The sequence below is a fragment of the Pteropus alecto genome, unplaced genomic scaffold, assembly GCF_000325575.1.
Source record: "Pteropus alecto unplaced genomic scaffold, ASM32557v1 scaffold63, whole genome shotgun sequence".
Classification (NCBI taxonomy): Eukaryota; Metazoa; Chordata; class Mammalia; order Chiroptera; family Pteropodidae; genus Pteropus; species Pteropus alecto.
The window spans coordinates 5,961,779-5,980,114 of NW_006434897.1; the positions used below are offsets into that span (position 1 = coordinate 5,961,779).

Below are 18,336 nucleotides of genomic sequence, written 5' to 3' on the forward strand. Positions count from 1 at the left end.
GTCTTTAGCACAGATGGATATTGTTTCACAATGATAGAAGAAGATGATTCTGGGATGCCTGTGGTAACTTCTGGATGTCTAGGACTAGAAGGCTCAGATTTTCAGTGTCGGGTAAGGAAGATAACTCGATTCTACTCTGTAACCTTTCATTAGCTGGATTTCAAGCAGTTAAGTTTCAAGCAAGATAAAACAAAAACTTTTTTTTTTTGACTAGCCTGTTTTTAGTAATTTGGAAAATAATTTGAACATTCTCATTGGGCCAATTCTCCCTTCATTTTAAAATTGAATATTATTTTTATCTTTGCTGTTAACTTCTGGCTTAGTGACCCATTAGATCTTATTGCTCAAATTCCAATTTAGTTAACTGCATTAAGTCAAGCCTTCTTCCTCAGTTTATGCTGGGCACACTGGTTATTACAGATGCAATAGCAATTTTGTTGCAATGCAGACATTGCAGTAGGATAATACATGGTAATTTGAAAGAAATTACCTAATAGAAAACAATATTTTCAACATATTTGTGTAAGAATTTTAAGTGAATTCTCTAAATTGTGTTAATTTTTTTAAGTTTCAGATTATGTGATTTACAAAGTTTAGGGGACACCCCTAATAGCTCTTTGGGTTCAATTTTAGGACACTCCCATTCCTCATCAAAGAAGATCAATCGAATGCTGCACAGAACGGAATGAATGTAATAAAGATCTGCACCCCACCCTGCCTCCACTGAAAAACAGAGGTAAGGAGAAGAAGGCTTCCAAGCTGGAAAAGCTTTAGGCATAAAGAAAATAAAATCTTGAATTATTCTCTCTTTTCTGAATGAATCTACTTGTACCATTTTCCATTGCTGGGGCATAGGACAAGGCACGATGACATAATGAAACTGTCATTCAAAGACATGTACAAGTAGTTCTTGGGAAAATACTCTTACATGGCTTCACTCCAAATAATCTTATTTTTTAACTTCTCCCTACTTCCCCTCAAAAAACTACAGTTTCTAGAGCTTGTAGTATGTTTCAGGGGGGTAAAAGAAGAAGACAGTGTTTTATGTTTACCCCTAAATATTATTTGGAAGTTGTACTTCATTCAAAAACTGCTCTTTGTCTAAATTTGTTTTAAAAATAAGGACCTCATAAAGGAATAAATCAGATTGTTTGCTGGGTGTCCTCTCTTATATCAATGCTTGAGTAACTACTTTTTAGTCAAATCATATATCATATATTGATAAAATGGAGAACATACCTAAAAAATTTAATTTCAAGACTTATACATTTAAGTATTGCTTGTTTAAAAAGACAAAATAGCACCCACAAAGACTTCTTGTTATAAGCAGCTGTCACATTTTCTTTCCTCTGCTTACTCTTGCCACAAAATAAATGATTTGTAATTGTCATAGAGTCCTAACTCCTACATAAGTTATTTAAAATGATTCTTCATGGTTGATTTTATTTCGAGTAGAGAAAATCTTTCCAACAAAATATGATATTTCATGGTTTTCATGATAACATTTTATAATGCTCGTTCCTACTATAGCTTTGAAAGCTTTATAAGATTGATTTATAATCACATCAAAAAATCAGTCAATTTTTAAAAAATTTTGCCTGTGAACATGCTATGTGTTAGGGATACAGAAATGGATGAAGGAAATTCTTGCTCTCAAGGTGTGCACAGTAAGATGTGAAAGAGAAACATGTAAATAATTATTTTCCATCAGGAATATCTCAGCACAGTGAGGATAATTAACTTTTTCATAGTTGCACTGTCTGTGAGTAGCAGTGACTCTAAACAGAGACTATAGTAACTGTACAGGTTAGGTTTGTAATATTTGAGAAATAGTCACAAAATAACAAGCATATGAAATAGCACAGCTGGTTGGAGAAAATCTCTTAATTAAGTTGTTTGAAGCCTCATTATTCAAAGTGGGCCAATGGACCAGCAGCATCGTTATTACTTGGAGCTCATTAGAAATGCAGAATCTCAGGCTCCATCCCAGACTACTAAACCTGCATTTCTAACAAGATTCTCTAAGTTACCTATGTGCACAATAAAGTTTGTGCAACACTTATGGTAGAAAAAAACAGGGCCCATATGTGAGCATAGCCAGAACCACTGTGTCTCACCATGTGAACTCGACACCTGTTCAAAGAGAAGTCCACTGATGTCAAAATGTTATAAAGTTCTAAATATTTAGTTTCAATTTTTGTAGTTATTGTGGACCAGTTTCAAAAAGTAGGCAGTCTATTGATGTTTTGAATAGCCCTGGTGAAGAGCCTCATATGATGAAAGTATGGGAGGGAGGACTAGGAGTGTCTGGAAACAAAGGTAGAAGTGCTAGGTTTTAGAATTTCTGCCTCAAAGAGAAAAGGTTTTTCACAAGCAAGTGGAAGTGATTTGTCCTAGAAGTAATAATAAGGTTTAGGAAAAAATGTACTCTTTTTTTTCAGATGCTGAAAGGGCTGCAGTGCAAGGATTGTCCTATAGATGGAGCCAGATTCTAGTTAGGACTAGGCAGGTGAGGGAGTATTCTCTGAAGTTGAGAATGCAGGGACTTTTAAAAATAGTGGAAAAGTCTCTAGAGAACTAAGTGAAAAGGCTTTGAGAGGAAGGGCAGCAGCAATGAGAGGTCAAGTACTCGGTTCAGCGCATTAGGAAGGAGGATGCAGGTGGATTACACTGAGGATTACATAGGTGAGATGCCTGAGTAGAGTTTAGCGGTATTATGGTTTACTGCTTTAAACTCTGAGGATCCCAGGGAGCATCTAGACGAGGTCACTCAATTGTTGTCTGAGAACACTGTCATCTTATACCATAGAGCTGTAGGGCTGGGGGTGGTGGCAAGGGTTGGGGGGTGGTGTGTGTGTGTGTGTGTTGTTTTATGCCTCCACCATATACAGTATTTTGGGGGAGCTGTGGCGGGGAATATACTATATATCTTTACTGGTTGTCAGTAATGCCTTGGTCAGAAGCATTAGAGTTGCAGCCGTATTGGATATCTGTCTATGTAAGATATGTTAACCTAAAAATAAAAGGCCAAAGTGAAAGGCAACAAGTCTTTATTTGAGATACAAAAGAATAGCTATTCAGGAAGCAGTGATTCAGCAGAAACCCAATTTGTGTTTCTGTTAGTAGGTGAAGGCAAGGGATATTTATTAGAAAGGAAAGGGGAACGATTTCCTGAATAGAAGGAAGAAACTTTTACAGATGGAGTTAAGCTAACATAATGATGCTAATTCTAAATGTCTTTAATTTCATAATGTCAGCTTTCTTGTTGCCTTTGCAAACAGTTGTTTGGTATACAGTGCTGCTTTTATGTCTAGTCCAAAGGTTATTTTGTATAGTTTTAACATTCTAAAGGTTTGAGGAGTGAGACTTACAAGGCAGGTCCTCTGGGGTAGCAGCTCCAACTCCATTTTGAAGGATTCTGTTTATATTATTTTTCACAATTCCTATTGGAGATATGCGCATATTTGTTTTGGTATAAAACCCCAAATAAAGAACAGAGATGATGTTAAAGAGGCATGGAACTACCTTCTTTTGATATTTTTAATTTTAGCTGTTTTTTTTTATACTCGAGACTAGCCCTAACTTTTGTGGGACTGGGGCAGTAGTATAAAAAGAGGTCCACATACTGTTTACGTACATGTTTAAAACTCATAAACCAATATAAAAGACTGGTAAATATAGTACATTCTGTTAAATACATAATATAGTACATTCTGTTAAATACATTTTCAAAACGATGGGGAACACCAACTTGGCATTTAGAATGCTTGAACTGAGACTGTATTCTCTCCTGTGCGTGATTAGAAAAGCCCCATTCTTGGCACCATGAAGGGTCTCTCATATATCCATATAGACACCTGTTTTGTGTCAGTCTCAGACTGACTAGTGATACTGTGGCTAGAAATGCCCGAAGCACTCACCTGGGCCTCTGCTACTTGTGGCAAGCTCACACATGGCAGATTTAAAACATAAGAATAGGAATTAGGTACAGTTAGGGAGAAGTTGGGTTACTCAAGTGGTCAGTTACCTATGTTACCTGGGCTTTCTATAAGGGCACTTCATGTATAGAGGGGCCTTGTTTCTTATCTAGTTGTTTTACTAGTAGCTGCATCATATAGCTGACAATATGGTCATTCGAGATGACTGTCTTTGAATGGATTCCTTAGCAATCAAAAGCTTAATATCAGGCATTTACATTATAATCAAAAATTTTAATATCAGGCACTTAAACCAGAACACCTCGCCTCTCTGGTTTATACTCCAGTCACATTTCTTGCCCTAGCCACCCTTGGCCACCCCTCAGGTCTTGGGGTACCCACACCAGCTCTTTGGTCCACCCTCAGGAGGACAGGAGTTCAGAAAAGGGCCTCACAGGTCCTGGACACAACACAGGGCCCCTTAGGCAAGGAATTCCAGACTTCTGGGCGATAGCCAGTGGTTTAAATGGAGAATGGGATGGGACAGGGTCTGGGTAGACACCTCCCCCCGGGTCCTGCAGATCCATTGCTCAGTGAGAAGAAGCACCACTGGAAGGAGACAGAGCAGGACCCTTTAAAGCCCAGAGCACAGGCCACTTTTCTGGTCTAAGGACAATAGAAATCGTTATATTAATTGTGATATTTTCTAATGTGAATGGAGTGTTTATTTACTATGGCTCTGTTCTAAGTCCTTTATATATACATTTAATCCTCATAACAACCCAAAGAAGAGGCACTTTTACTATTATCCCCATTTAACAGACTTGAAAGCTGAGGAATCCTGAGATTAAGTCCTGTGCGAAGATTACGTAGCTAGAGTAAGTAGCGGAGATAGGAAATGGACCAATGATGTCCTCTCACTAAGTCTTCTATAGAAATTTCTGAATGACATTCTCAAAAAAATACTTTCACCCATATGAGTCAGAAAACTATGAGTAAATAGTGCTTAGCCCTTTCACATAACAATTGATAAACAACATGATTTTTATAATCTGTTTATTATATTTGCCTTGCACAGACTATTCTCAGATACGTAATAATTACTATTTTTAGAATATGGTGTTGGAAGGTTGCTTGCCCTGCTATTTGCACGTGTGTGTACTCTCCCTCCTTTTCTCTTCTTCCTTCTAATTTAACATTTATTAAATGCCAGTTGTGTTTTAGGCCAGTGGCTTTTAGTTTTAGGTACATCAGAATCATCTGGAAGGCTTGCTAAAACAGATTACTGACTCCTACCTAGTTTCTGACTTAGTAGATCTGAGTAGACCCAGCAATTTGCATTTCTAAGTAGTTTCCAGATGATGCTGATGCTCTTGATCCAGAGACCACACCTTGAGAACCTCTGTACTAGGCATTGTCTAGTAGATTATTATATATTATTATAGCTTTATTATAAATCTATATGTCAAATTACTATAAAATAGAGACTATGTTATTAAAAGCATAGAGGGAAGAAAAGTCCAGCTTACCAGTGTAGTTCTCATTCTTTAATAATTGCTCTTCCAAAAAAGTTAAGTGATTAACCTTATGGCAAAACATCTGTGTTACTAGGTGCTAAATAATAACAGGCTTAGGTGAGGTTTTAGTAATAGAGACCAGAGGAGTACTCAGCGGAGGGCTAAATACTTACAAATAAATGTCCTTATTAAAAACGAATATACTGGAAAAGCTTTTCTACTGATCCAGAGTTTTCTCAAACTTTTTTTTTTAAACTTAGGTGCATTTAGCAGGAAATTAGAGATATACAATGACATTCATTCAACAAATATTTATCAATGTTTATTTATGTCCCTGAACTATATGTCATCTTCTGTTTAAAAAAAGGAGATAAAGGGTAGCCAGAATGCAGCTTAAATTCTTTTATGAATATTAGTTTTCCTTTTGCTGTACTTATTCCATTTTAGCACCAGCAAAGCAGAATACCCTAGGATAACAGTCTTTCTCCTGAAGGAGGAAATATGAAAAGTAATTACATCAGATGCAGCACCTTTAACATAAAAAATAAAATACGATCTGGAAATCCCAGTAATACTGCAGCTGGTGGGAAGAGTAGGAAGAGATGTCTGTTTTGATGGAGAGGCTGAAAGGAAGAAGTCATGGTGCCTGGTTTCTGGTCTCTGCCTGCAAAATTAGTGATGAAGGGGCAGCAGGATGCTGGGAGGGATGATGTATGCCCAGTCTCAGCATCAAATGGTTTGACAAAGATACTGTGAGTAAAATGTCCTTTTGAAATGGCATGTAGGCCAGAGAATTTGATAAGGTTTCCCCCCTCCCCCTCTTCCAAATTACTTATTATACTCACTTATTTTTATTTAATATTTTTTAAACTTAAAGTAATGGAAGACTTGGGTTAAAGTAAAATGAACAGAAGCCCTTGCTTTATTAAATGGAATACTCTAATTTACTTTTACAAAATAAAAGTTTATTTAATTTTTGAAATAAGCATAAGTTTGTATTTAAATCTGGGGATTAATCATATATATTACATATATATTTCACAGAAAATATATCAGAAATAATATTCTGTTTTGAAATACAATAATTTCACTGTAGTTTAAGGGAAATTATAGTACAAGATTTCCAAAGTTAATCTTTCTCAATTAAAAATATATTCTGAGCAGTTTATAGATTTGTTTTAAAATATTGCTTAGCATAGATACTGCCAGTTATAAATTAAACTATATTGGTAACAGGTATTTAAACACTAAACATCTCCCTGATTCTCCACAACACAGATAGATCAAATATAGGATAGTGTCCAGAATGCAAAGATGAGTGCCACAGTTTGCTTTCTGATACCTATATTGTACCATGGCCACATAAACTAATACATGAATTTGAACTAAATTCCTTGTCAAGGAGTAGTTCTAAAATTTCTTGAAATGTTCAGCTCCTATTTTGGAATTCTCGTTAATTTTGTAGTTGGGACAGATGAAAGGAATTTAGAAATAATCTGTTTATTTCTCTTCAAACACAATAATCTGGATATGAAAATTCTGTCTTCCTTTGTTACAAGGAAATCGCTTATTCAATTTCCTATTAAATTTTTTATTGCAGTTGTGAACCTTCGTCTAGCCTTCTGAAAACAGCCCTGTCATTTTAAGCCATTATCAACCACCTAATTATCAAAGAGGAGACAGGTAGTGACAGAATGCTGTTTAGTTAGGAAACCACTGGTGACTCTTACTTGCCTCTCAGGGTGAGCCAGATTTCCCTGGGGAGTTCTCTGTTCTACTTCCCTGAGCAGCTGGAGTGACAGTGCAGGTGGAAGTCTGCTGCCCTAGCGAGAACTCCAGGCCTTGTTCTTTCCCTGATAGGTATCTGGAAGTATTGGCTTTCCGAGACTCTGGAGGTGACTTGAATGTTTATATTGTTAATGCTCTGAGCACAGGTAATGGCAGATTAAAACATGACCAGCATGACCAACAGAAACAAAAGTTTTATTGATAAGGATCTCTTATTCATGACAAAAGACAAGGAGGCAGAAATGAGGCTTCAGGGGATAAAGTCACTGGGGCAAAGAAAAAGAAAATGGGAGAGTAATACTAGCCTTAAAAATGTGTTTGATGGTAAGGAAAGAATCCCTTAGATCCTTTCTGGTCTCATTGCTCTCCTAAATCAGAAATATAAGATGAGTATTAATAAATATAGTGTGCTTACAGTTCAGTGTGTATTCTGTGTTTATATGGAAAAGTGAAAGGCACTGAGGCTGAGAGTTAGTAAAATTATATCACTTGAATAAAAAAAGTGGTTTGTATTCATATACTGATAGTATGTTGTGCTTATGTAGTTAGTTCCTCTAGTTTTTAGTATCTATTGTGCTCTTTGGTTTTCCACTAATTCGTTTTTTTTTGCTTTTGTTAGCCTTAAAATTGGAACTACATTTTAATCTAAGTTTCCAGAAATAGTATTTGCAGGTATATGTGCCATGGTATTTGTACACCTGCATAGGTAAACATTGTGAATTGCGCTCTTACTGGCAGAGGTATTTGCTCACCTTAGGTTTATTGTTAACTTCACCTATAACCTAAGGGAGGAAGGGAAATTTGCTAAGATGTTTCATTGTGTAAAATCTTAGCCCACTTAATTTTAAGATACTACAAATTATTTTCAAGATTTCCTGAGCAACTTTTCATACAATACATATGCTAATTAGATATTAATTCCTGTTGGTGTTAAAGCCTGAATGGCTTTTTGATTGTCCTATAGTCGGGGTCAGTTTCCTGAACTCCTTTTTTTCTGGGCCATTGGCAATGTTTTTGAATTTGTTAACATATTATATTTAATGATCTATCTTTAGTTTATATTTAATGGTCTTTTATTTAGTCTTTTCAGATGCAGGCTACTTCCAATAATATTTGGCAAGTAGTGTAGATCGTAAATAATTGTTAAACATATATTTAGACTGATGAGTGAATCGTAATATTAACCATCACAATATTTGGACAAGAAATTAGTATAAAGAACTACAGATTTTAGTTCATTATAAATAATCTAAACTTTTTCTGAAATATTTCAAATAAGATTAATTTTCAATTTATATGTTCATATTAATTTCCTGATTTTGATTATTATATTACCATTTGGTAAGACAATGTCCTTATTCTTAGAAAAGGCACTCGAAAGCGTTTATGGGTAGGGACATTATCTCTATAACTTAAGGTGATCCACAAATTATATATACACACAAATAAATAAACAAAAATGTGAATATATATCCAGTCATGCATCATTTAATAATTGAGATACATTCTGAGAAATGAGTCATTAAGAGATTTCCTTGTGCGAGCATCACAGAGTGCACTTACACAAACTTAGATACTATCGCTTACTACACACCTAGGCTATGCGGCATAGCCTATATCTCCTAGGTTACAAGCCTGTCCAGCATGTTAGTGTACTGAATACTGTAGGCAGTTGTAATGCATTGCACTATGTCTGTAGGATGGCTACAGTGACACTAGGCGATAGGAATTTTTCAGCTTCATTCTAATTTTATGGGACTACTGTCATGTATACAGTCATCATTGACTGAAACGTCATTATACAGGACACGACTCTATATATACATGTTTATATGTAGAGAGAGAATCATGCACATACTGAGAGAACAAGAGAATTATAAAGCAAATATGACAAAATTTTTTAAATGGGAAATCTCTGTTAAGGGCATATTGGAGTTCTTTATACTCACAGGTTCCCTGTAAGACTCAAATTATTTCAAAATAATTAAAACGTATTTTCATGTCGATGGTGAAATAGAAACCGTATAACCTTTTAAAGGATATTTTGACAATATATATAAAAAGCCTTAAAACATATATCTTTTTAACTAATAATTCTTCTAGGAGTCTAGATTAAGAAAATAATCATTGACATGTATAATGATGTATGTGTAAAGTATTCATCACAGAATTTTGTGTGTTACAGCAAAGATGTGTTATAACAAAACCTTTGTAGTCCCCTAAATATATGTCATCAGGAGATTGACTTTCTGACTGTGTCTGTATATATGCTCTGTAGTCTTTAAAACACATGTTACAGAAAAATTTTTGGTTTTGGAAATGTTCACAATATTAAAAATAAAAACAATCTACTTATAAAACAGTTATAATGATTTTTTCCCTTTACTGTGGTAAAATACACATAACATAAAATCTACCATTTGAACCATTTTAAGTGTACATTTTAGTTCAGTGCATTAAATTACATTCATAATGTTGTGAACCATCACCATCATTAATCTTCAGAACTCTTTTCATCTTATAAAATTGAAACTCTGTACCCATTAAGCAATAACTTCTCCATTTCCCCCTTCCTCAGCACCTGACAGCCACCATTCTACTTTTTGTCTTTATGATTTTGACTACTCTAAGGACCTCAAATGAGTGGAATCATACTGTATTTCCCTTTTTGTGACTGGCTTATTTCACTAGCATAATGTCCTCAAGATTCATCCATACTATAACATACATCACAATATATTTTTTTTAAGGCCAAATAATATTCTATGTATATATATACTAGTTTTGCTTATTCGTTTATCTTTCAGTGGACACTTGGATTTCTTCTATGTTTTCGCTATTATGAATAATGCTGCTATGGACATGGGAGTATATAATGCCTTTTTGTGAAATATTTTGCTCATGAACTTTTTTGTTTATTAAAATGATATTGCAAAGGCATAGGATAAAATGTTAGTAGTAATTTTCCTAAGTAGTGAGGTAGTGGTGATTATATTTATTTTAGTTTAGTTAGTTGGTGCTTTTCCATTTTCTTCATGGAACATATAATACTTTTGACTGATTAAAAAAAAAAAAAGTTACATTGGGTGGGATAAGATCCACATCCAAAGTGTTCAGGTAGCTATACAGTTAAAGGTACACAGCACAGTTGGAAAACCTCTTCTTTGTAGTAACTACAGTCATAAATTACAATAATACCATTTAAAATTTCATAACAGCAATCATATGCTCAATGGCCTATGGTGCCCTTAATAAGAGTGGTGCTAATGCCATGACTATATGAGTGCACTTGGTTTTAGGTCAGCTTTCTCAAAATATGTTCCAAAGACTGCCAGCATATAGTTCACCTCTGATGATTATTTTATAAAAAAGTACTTTGAGTAAAAATCTCTGTGGTCGAAGTCAGTAATATGCATTTGTGTAAAGCTCTCCAAGTCATTCTTATTTATATGAAGTTCGATAAATCATGTCATAAGTAAATCTGATTTTTTTAAGAACTGGAGTTAGAACAACATAAATAATATTTAATAATTTTTTCTGTAAAAAATCACACAATATTCTTTTAGTAGAACATACCCATTCCTTTAAAATAAAATGCTATTTATGAAGAATTTAGCTATGTGTTTTTGAAGGGCATTTTTGTTTAAAGTGATATACAACTACATATTCTATATTTGGCAACATTTGAGGAATCATATTCCTTTGTATCCATCATAAGATGACTTTGTGTTTTATGTACAATAAATACAGATGAGTTTTTTCCAAATTCATGATACAGAGTGCTCCAGAAACCTCATGAGAAAAGTCTGCACTTCTATCAGCCAGATCTGAAAGATGATGTACCTACTTATATTTTAGGGGCATTGATCCATTTACTACATTTGTTTATATTCTGTGCTTTTTATCTCATGTCAAGCGTATTCCTTCCAGACAGGAAGAAATGCATGCTCTTGAACTGAGTGCATAGATGAATGATAATTCATGTTAGTCAACATTATTTAATTTGGAGTATATACATACATACATATGTGTGTGTGTGTGTGTGTGTGTGTGTGTGTATTTTTTTCTTATCAATTAGATTAAAAGAATCTCTCACATCTTGTATGTGGAGCTTAGAAGCACTTTTAGGAAAGAGTTGTTTCTTAATTTTTAAGTGAAAGTGTTCTCTGTGTTATGGTTCTCTTTACTTTCTTTTTAATTTCAGATTTTGTTGATGGATCTATACACCACAAAGCCTTACTTATATCTGTGACTGTCTGTAGTTTGCTCTTGGTCCTTATCATTTTATTCTGTTACTTCAGGTAAGTTTCCAACATGTAGATGTAGAATTTTGAGTCTGTAATACTTTTCTCATACTGCTATTCTATCTGTTGACATTTTTTTTCACCACGGCTTTCTTTGACCTAAGTAGTTCTTAGATTTCACTGAAAATATCAGTTATTATTGATAAATATTTGTTCTAATGAAGCTATTAATAGATGACTATCTCATTTCTGCTTCAGACATCAAAACCACCCAATTTCACCCCTAGTGAAATTAGAGTTGTTAGGGAATTAAGGAACTAGTTGCTGTTGAGTTTGATTTCAAGCAGAGAAAAGAGCATGTTGAACATAGAATCACTCTAATAATTCCTTATTTCCTGAGCTAACAATTTCCCCCTTAGTATTGAAAGATTTTAAAGATAATTTATAAATTAATTATTAAAATAAATTCAGTTACTATATTAAAGTTAAGTATGGTGGTTGCAAATTATTTTGTCACTAAGAACTTATTTTGTAGTTTGTGAAATATCAGACCTTTAAATTCATATCACTTGCCTTTTGTAATTACCCATTTATGATACTATTCTGCAAATGAGAGTTGATTCAAATTTATTTCTAATTGGAGATATAATTATTGACAAAAGTTTTTAAAATTTAAATTTATTTCACTTATCTATATTATTGCTCTCTATATTACCTTGGATGAGAGAGTTCACTGTAATGTTTTTTGTAAATCAGAAATTTGCATCTATAATTAGATCTTAAAGGGAAAAATTTTAGGGAATGAAAATTGGAGCTACATAGAAACATTAACAGAATGTAACTGACTGGAACATAGTCAACTGAAAAGAATAGAGAAGAAAAATTGTAAATGGTTGAGACTGAGTAAAAACATGTAATTTACTGTAAAAAATAAGTCAGGAAAATAATTATGATTTGTTTTTTGGAAATAACTGAGGGTAATAAAAACTGAGCATTTAATCTTGTATTTATGTGCTAAAATAAAAATAAAACCTGCCATAATTAATGTTTTATCTGCAGTGTTTTGTCTATATCATTGCAATCCAGTGTCTAAAATGATCTTCCTTTATGCATCTTTAGGTATAAAAGACAAGAAACCAGACCTCGGTACAGCATTGGATTAGAACAGGATGAAACTTACATCCCTCCTGGAGAATCCCTGAGAGACTTAATTGAGCAGTCTCAAAGCTCAGGAAGTGGATCAGGCCTCCCTCTGCTGGTATGAGGAGAACATACCTTGAATTTAAAGGAAATGTCTTCTGAGAGGAAATGTCAGTAAATACAGGGTTTCATTTTACTGAAACAGATAGGGCAGGACAAAGAGAACGTTCTGTACAATCACTTAGATCTCAGATCTCAGATGCTGGGATTCCTGATAACATTTTGACATATTGAGAGTAAGGTGATTGTTTTTTAATGTCAGTGTATGGTTACAATCCAGACCCTCAGACATTCTGATTAAGAGCAGATTAGAAAACAATAAACTGGGGCCTTCTTCCCTCTGTTTTCAGTAAGGATAGCATTACTGCACCTTGGCCTGGCTTTTGAAGGCAAAAGTATTACAACCAACTGGGATCTGAGTACTTTTACAAGGGAATAAGGCTGCATTTCAGCTAGAGGGTTTCTGTTTCAGGGTGAAGTCCTGGCTTTTCCATTCAGGAGAGGTTTAATTTTCTGATGGTCAACACTGCCAACCATGAAGAAAATATATACCGAATCCAAGGCACTTGCTTTAATGAGAAAAACATTTGGTTCCCTTATGGACCATGCAGAAAGATTGTTGGGACTCAGGATGGAAATAACAATTTTAATGAGAAATATTTTCCTTTAAAAAACTCTTAAGGTTGATTTTCCTAATCTTTATTGTCTGGTTCTAACTTTGGAAAACTTGTTTACTGTATTCTTTTGGTGACCTTTTATTTAGTACTAAAAGTAACTTTTATAAAATCTCAACCCAAGGATTTATTTTATAACATTTTTTTGGACATATGAAAAGCTATATATATTTAATATATACAACTTGAAGAGTTTGGAGATGAGTATGCATCTCTGAATACATCACCACGATCTATGCCGTAAACATTTCCATCACCTCCAAAAGTTTATTCCTGCCCTACTTATTTATTTGTTTGTTTCTTTGTTATTTTATGATAACACAAAATAAGATTTACTCTCTTAGCAAATTTTAGAGTATAATACACTATTGATAACTGTAGGCATTACAGAGCTACAGGACTTATTCACCTTGTATAACTGAAACTCTGTAGTCTTTGATTAATTCCTCCCCAGGAGGTAATAGACCAGACAGAAAACCATTTGTGAAGTAGTCATAATGACCAAACAGATACTACTTGGATGTAAATTTTTCTTATGTAGAAGTTATTATTATCAAATACCGATATTTGATAATAAGCTATTTGATTTTTTTATTCTTAGAATTTAATTAATATACAGCAAATACAATTTTCAAATTTAAAAGTCTTATATTTTTTTAAAAGAAGAGTACAAATGTTAAAATCCCCTTTAATATTAATGAATCATACTCATGCTCTTGGAATTGAAAACTACTTGTTTTCTCTATCTAACCCATCTTTCTCATTACTGTAGAGTTCTCTCTCTAAAACCTTTGACCTTACTATGTTACTTTCCTGGATAAAATGTTCTACTATCCAATAGCCTTTTTGGGTCTTCTTTTTTAGCTTGGTCTGCATGGCATACCTCTTCTCCCACCTCTCTTCCACCTGCTTCCTGAGCTCTAGTATCAGCCTTGAGTAATGGTTTCTCAAATACAGTAAGTCCTCACTTAACATTGTTGATTGGTTCTATGACTTTAAGTGAAACGACTGATAACAAAACCAATTTTACTAAAGGCTAATTAACATAAACAATTAAGTTTCGATGGCATCTCAAGGTTATAATGAAACAACATTGAATGAAGCGTTATTCTATTTGAGGACCTGCTGTATATAACATGTGTTTTTAAAGTCCATGTCTTTGCAAATGTAGTATATTTATGGAGAGTTCCTCAGACTTATGGCTCATGATCTACCTCATGTTTTATCTCTGTGACAACTTACCTCAGACCGAGCCAGTCTATTCTCTTCTGTCATAACATTTTGCTTATAGTTTTAATACAGCAGTTTAAAATACTCTTATAATTGATGTTAGTGTGTCTATGTCTTTAAGAGGACTCTCATACTTTAAGGATGGAGAATACATTTTGTTTACTTTGTATCCCCCCTGTTGATTAAAGGGGCTGTTTAATACTTTGTTTTAAAAGCTTTCAACTCCAATTTTTAATATCTATGAAAATGCTATCTTATTTCTATACTGTAGGTACCAAAAAATAGAATTTGGCTTACATTAAAAAAAAAAAAAATGGTTAAGAGAAGCCAGATTGCCAGGGTTCTGATTCTGACCAGATACCAGCCTTCGCAAATACAATCTCATTTAAGCTTCATGGCAACCCTGGGTGGTTGTTCTAGAATATATCCCTGTATTACGCATTAGGGACATAGGCTCAGATAGGTCAACCAGCTAGTATGTGGAGAAGGCAGGATTCAAACCCAGATGATTTGCCTCTAGAATTTGTACTCTTCATGTTTGTGAGATATGAACCAAATGTTAATTAAATAAAACAAGGGGAATGCATTAGATAGGGGCAAGATGGGAAGGAGGATCCATAAAACCCAGTTTGGTGAAGGAAAAATCTCAAGATCTTAAGATCTTATTGTAAGATAATACAAAGTGTGCAATACATTATTATGCAAGTATCTTACCTTAATACTAATTTATTATTTATTTCAGTAACATAATATTTGTTAAATGTCTTTATATTATAAGTCCTTTAAGGAAGGAATATCACAGAGTGGTTGCAAGTATTAAGTTAGTGTTGGTGTCTCCCCGCCATTTAATGTAGTGCCTCCCATATTATTTAATATGTGGTATATATTCAATAAATATTAACACATTATCATTTTTTATGTATACCCTATTTATCTGACCTTGTAAGTGAAAAAAAGGGTAAATTCTCTTACTGAACATTAAGCCTCTTAAGTGAAGAATCTTCTGTGAAAAATCTTTCCAATATGTGCTATTAACTCAGCCTTATTAAGCAAAATATTTTAAACTGTATATTTGTGTGTAGGTGTGTGTGTGTGTTGCTAATTCAGGGACATATTAGAGAGTACAGAGCATTATTTACAGCTACAATTTTTCAGTGTCTATACATGTACATGGACTTAAACATTAGACACTATCAGACATCACCAGATAAATGACATTTCTGAAATAATGGTAACTCCTTATAAATCCATATATCCTCAGTTGTACTCATTTTACATGAAATAATTCTTCTCTTTTTGGAATCACAATTATAGCGATTGTATCTTGCAGGCATTTGATTTATACAATCAAGCTTTCAAAATCCATATCTAAGAATGTAATATAGAATGAAAGTTTAGGTAAAGACTAGAAACATTAGTAAATCAAAACTCAAATAAATCACATAGTTTAAATTTTTTTCTAATTATTTTTTAGGTCTTTAGATGTTCTAATAAATCTCAAAATATATTTGTAATTTTTGAATATAGTTTAGTGACACTTTTTATCCTTGAGATGTTTTTCTTATTCTTTCAAGCATGCCAATTTCATCAGTATTTTCATTAAATTATAAGATATGTTAGCATTAGAAAAGGATGCCAAACTGTTTATGTTAGGAAATGTTCCAAAGATTTATATAAGCAATATTTTGTAACATCTGTAAATTAAATGTAATATTTCTTTTATAAATGTAGAAAGTTTCCTCTCAAGTCAATAATTTACTTGTGGATTTGGCTCTTAACTGCTTAGCACGATTGATGCTTCTGTTCCTCATTTGGGAATGGAAATATGCCGGAAACATACTCTTGAGGAGCATGTTCGACTCTTGAAGGAGGAAAGCTGCTCGACACTCATGCTTAGTTCTTATTTCCTTCAGGCTGAGTGGCTTAATGGCATGTCAGCAATGCTTTTATTTTTCAATCCTGCTTTTAGAAAAATTTTTAAAAGACTTTATTTTTCCCTAAAATAGCTTTTAATCTGCTACATTAGTGCTGTTAATGGTTATGGCAATGGATAGCATTATCCCTTGAATCATTCATTGTGCAAAAACAGAACCAATCCTAGTTGGTGGACATCTGTGATAGGCAGAATAACGCCTCCTCCCCAAAAATGTTCATGTCTTAATCTGTAGAATCTGTTATTTTACATGGCAAAGGGGAATTAAGGACGCTAATTAGCTGACCTTGTGTGGACTCAATGTAATCCCATGGTCCTTAAAAGTGCAAAAACAAAAAGAAACACTAAGTTTACTTGATGCAAAGCATGTTTCTGCAGAGTTTATTTCAGTTTTCTGATCGTATTTTATGAGTTCTGTGCTAGGTTCTTTCTACATGTCTCCTAAATTATGTCAATTGTCACTGATACTTGGCCCTTTCAGTTGTGGAGTTCTTAAAATATTTTACTGTAAAGTCGGACAGAAAAAGTTGAAAACCACGCAATATCACTTATATGTGGGATATAAACCTAAAAGCAACAAACAAACAGGACAAACAAACAGAGATTCATGGACATGGACAATAGACTAGTGGTTACCAGAGGGGAGGGGGGAGGTAGATGGGGTAAAAGAGGTCAATTATGTGGTGACTTTTTCATAATTATAGTAAAATTTTAAAAAATAGTAGCTATTGTTACAAAAACATTTTATTATAAGTGAAGTTGGGATAAAGATTAGGTATAAAGAGACATTTAACCTCTCTGCAACTTAACTTTCATAATTTCTTTTTCTTTGTCTCTACTGCACCCTATAATTCTTCAGAGCTCTCTCATGGTTTAGTTGAACTTTCTCTCCATTTCTAATCTGTTGTTTTACCTGTTCATTTTACATTTTTGATTCTGACATTAACTATTCCACTTCAGAGTATAATTTTCATTAATTTCTTGCTGCTTGCTTATTTTTCATTCCATCTTCTATTTCTTTACATATTTCATACATTGTTCCATAGCATTCTATATCTGAAAATTCCAATATCTGTAGTCTGAAGGGGTTAAATATATTTGGGTTTCTCTTGACTCTCACTTATAGTGGCTGTTTTCTTTAGTCTTAAGGAATTTATTCTGTGGGATCTTTTCTTTCTTCCCTTTCTTCTCTTCCTCCCTCCCCTCTCTCTCTCCCCACCTTAGGGATTTCCTTTATTCTCTTTGTCGACATAAGTATGTCCAAACTTGTAGAGAATTGTTATAAAAATTTATCTGAGCTAAAGAGAGGATATAACTGGAAGGAAGATCTCAACAGACTGAGAAAAGTGCTTCTCAGAGTGGCAATTTACAGCTGCTTTTATGCATTTGGACTTAAGGAGGGAAAGTGCATGAAGATGAGAGAAAGCAAGGCTGGATTGGATTACAGGATAGTTACTAAGATGGTATGCTCTCCTGCTGGTGGTTTAGCTTCTGAGGGGTCTGAAAAGAGGCATTTCAAAGGTGTGTTAACCTAGATGCACAGAAACAATCCTTAAGGCAAAGATAAATCTTTTACTAAAGAAGTTATACGCCTGGGGTGTGACTACTCCATGACCTGCCCAGTTAGGAATTTATGATCAGATCACTCTGTGAGGTTACTTTCCTTAGAACCCCCTTTTTTGGTCCATACTTGTGAGAACAAAAATGTATTATAGTTTTTTATTTCTTTTTGATTTACCCATGATTAACAGATGTGGTGGCAAGAGTTCTTTCAAAGTACTTAGTATCTTACCATAGTGGTAGAATGATTCCCTTCTGCAAATGATTCCCTTA

The 18,336-nt window shown here is 33.9% G+C and overlaps 1 protein-coding gene across 12 annotated transcripts in view; it reads left to right on the plus strand.

Moving 5' to 3' along the window:
• The window catches only part of BMPR1B (bone morphogenetic protein receptor type 1B), a 247,075-nt gene that overhangs the window by 207,527 nt on the left and 21,212 nt on the right, over positions 1 to 18,336 (plus strand). For all 12 annotated transcript variants that reach the window (XM_015588483.2, XM_025046011.1, XM_015588490.2 and 9 more), the window contains 4 exons: positions 9 to 111; positions 634 to 736; positions 11,427 to 11,523; positions 12,586 to 12,724. In XM_015588483.2, the coding sequence (XP_015443969.1) occupies positions 9 to 111; positions 634 to 736; positions 11,427 to 11,523; positions 12,586 to 12,724 (442 nt within the window). The remainder of the gene's footprint in view (positions 1 to 8; positions 112 to 633; positions 737 to 11,426; positions 11,524 to 12,585; positions 12,725 to 18,336) is intronic.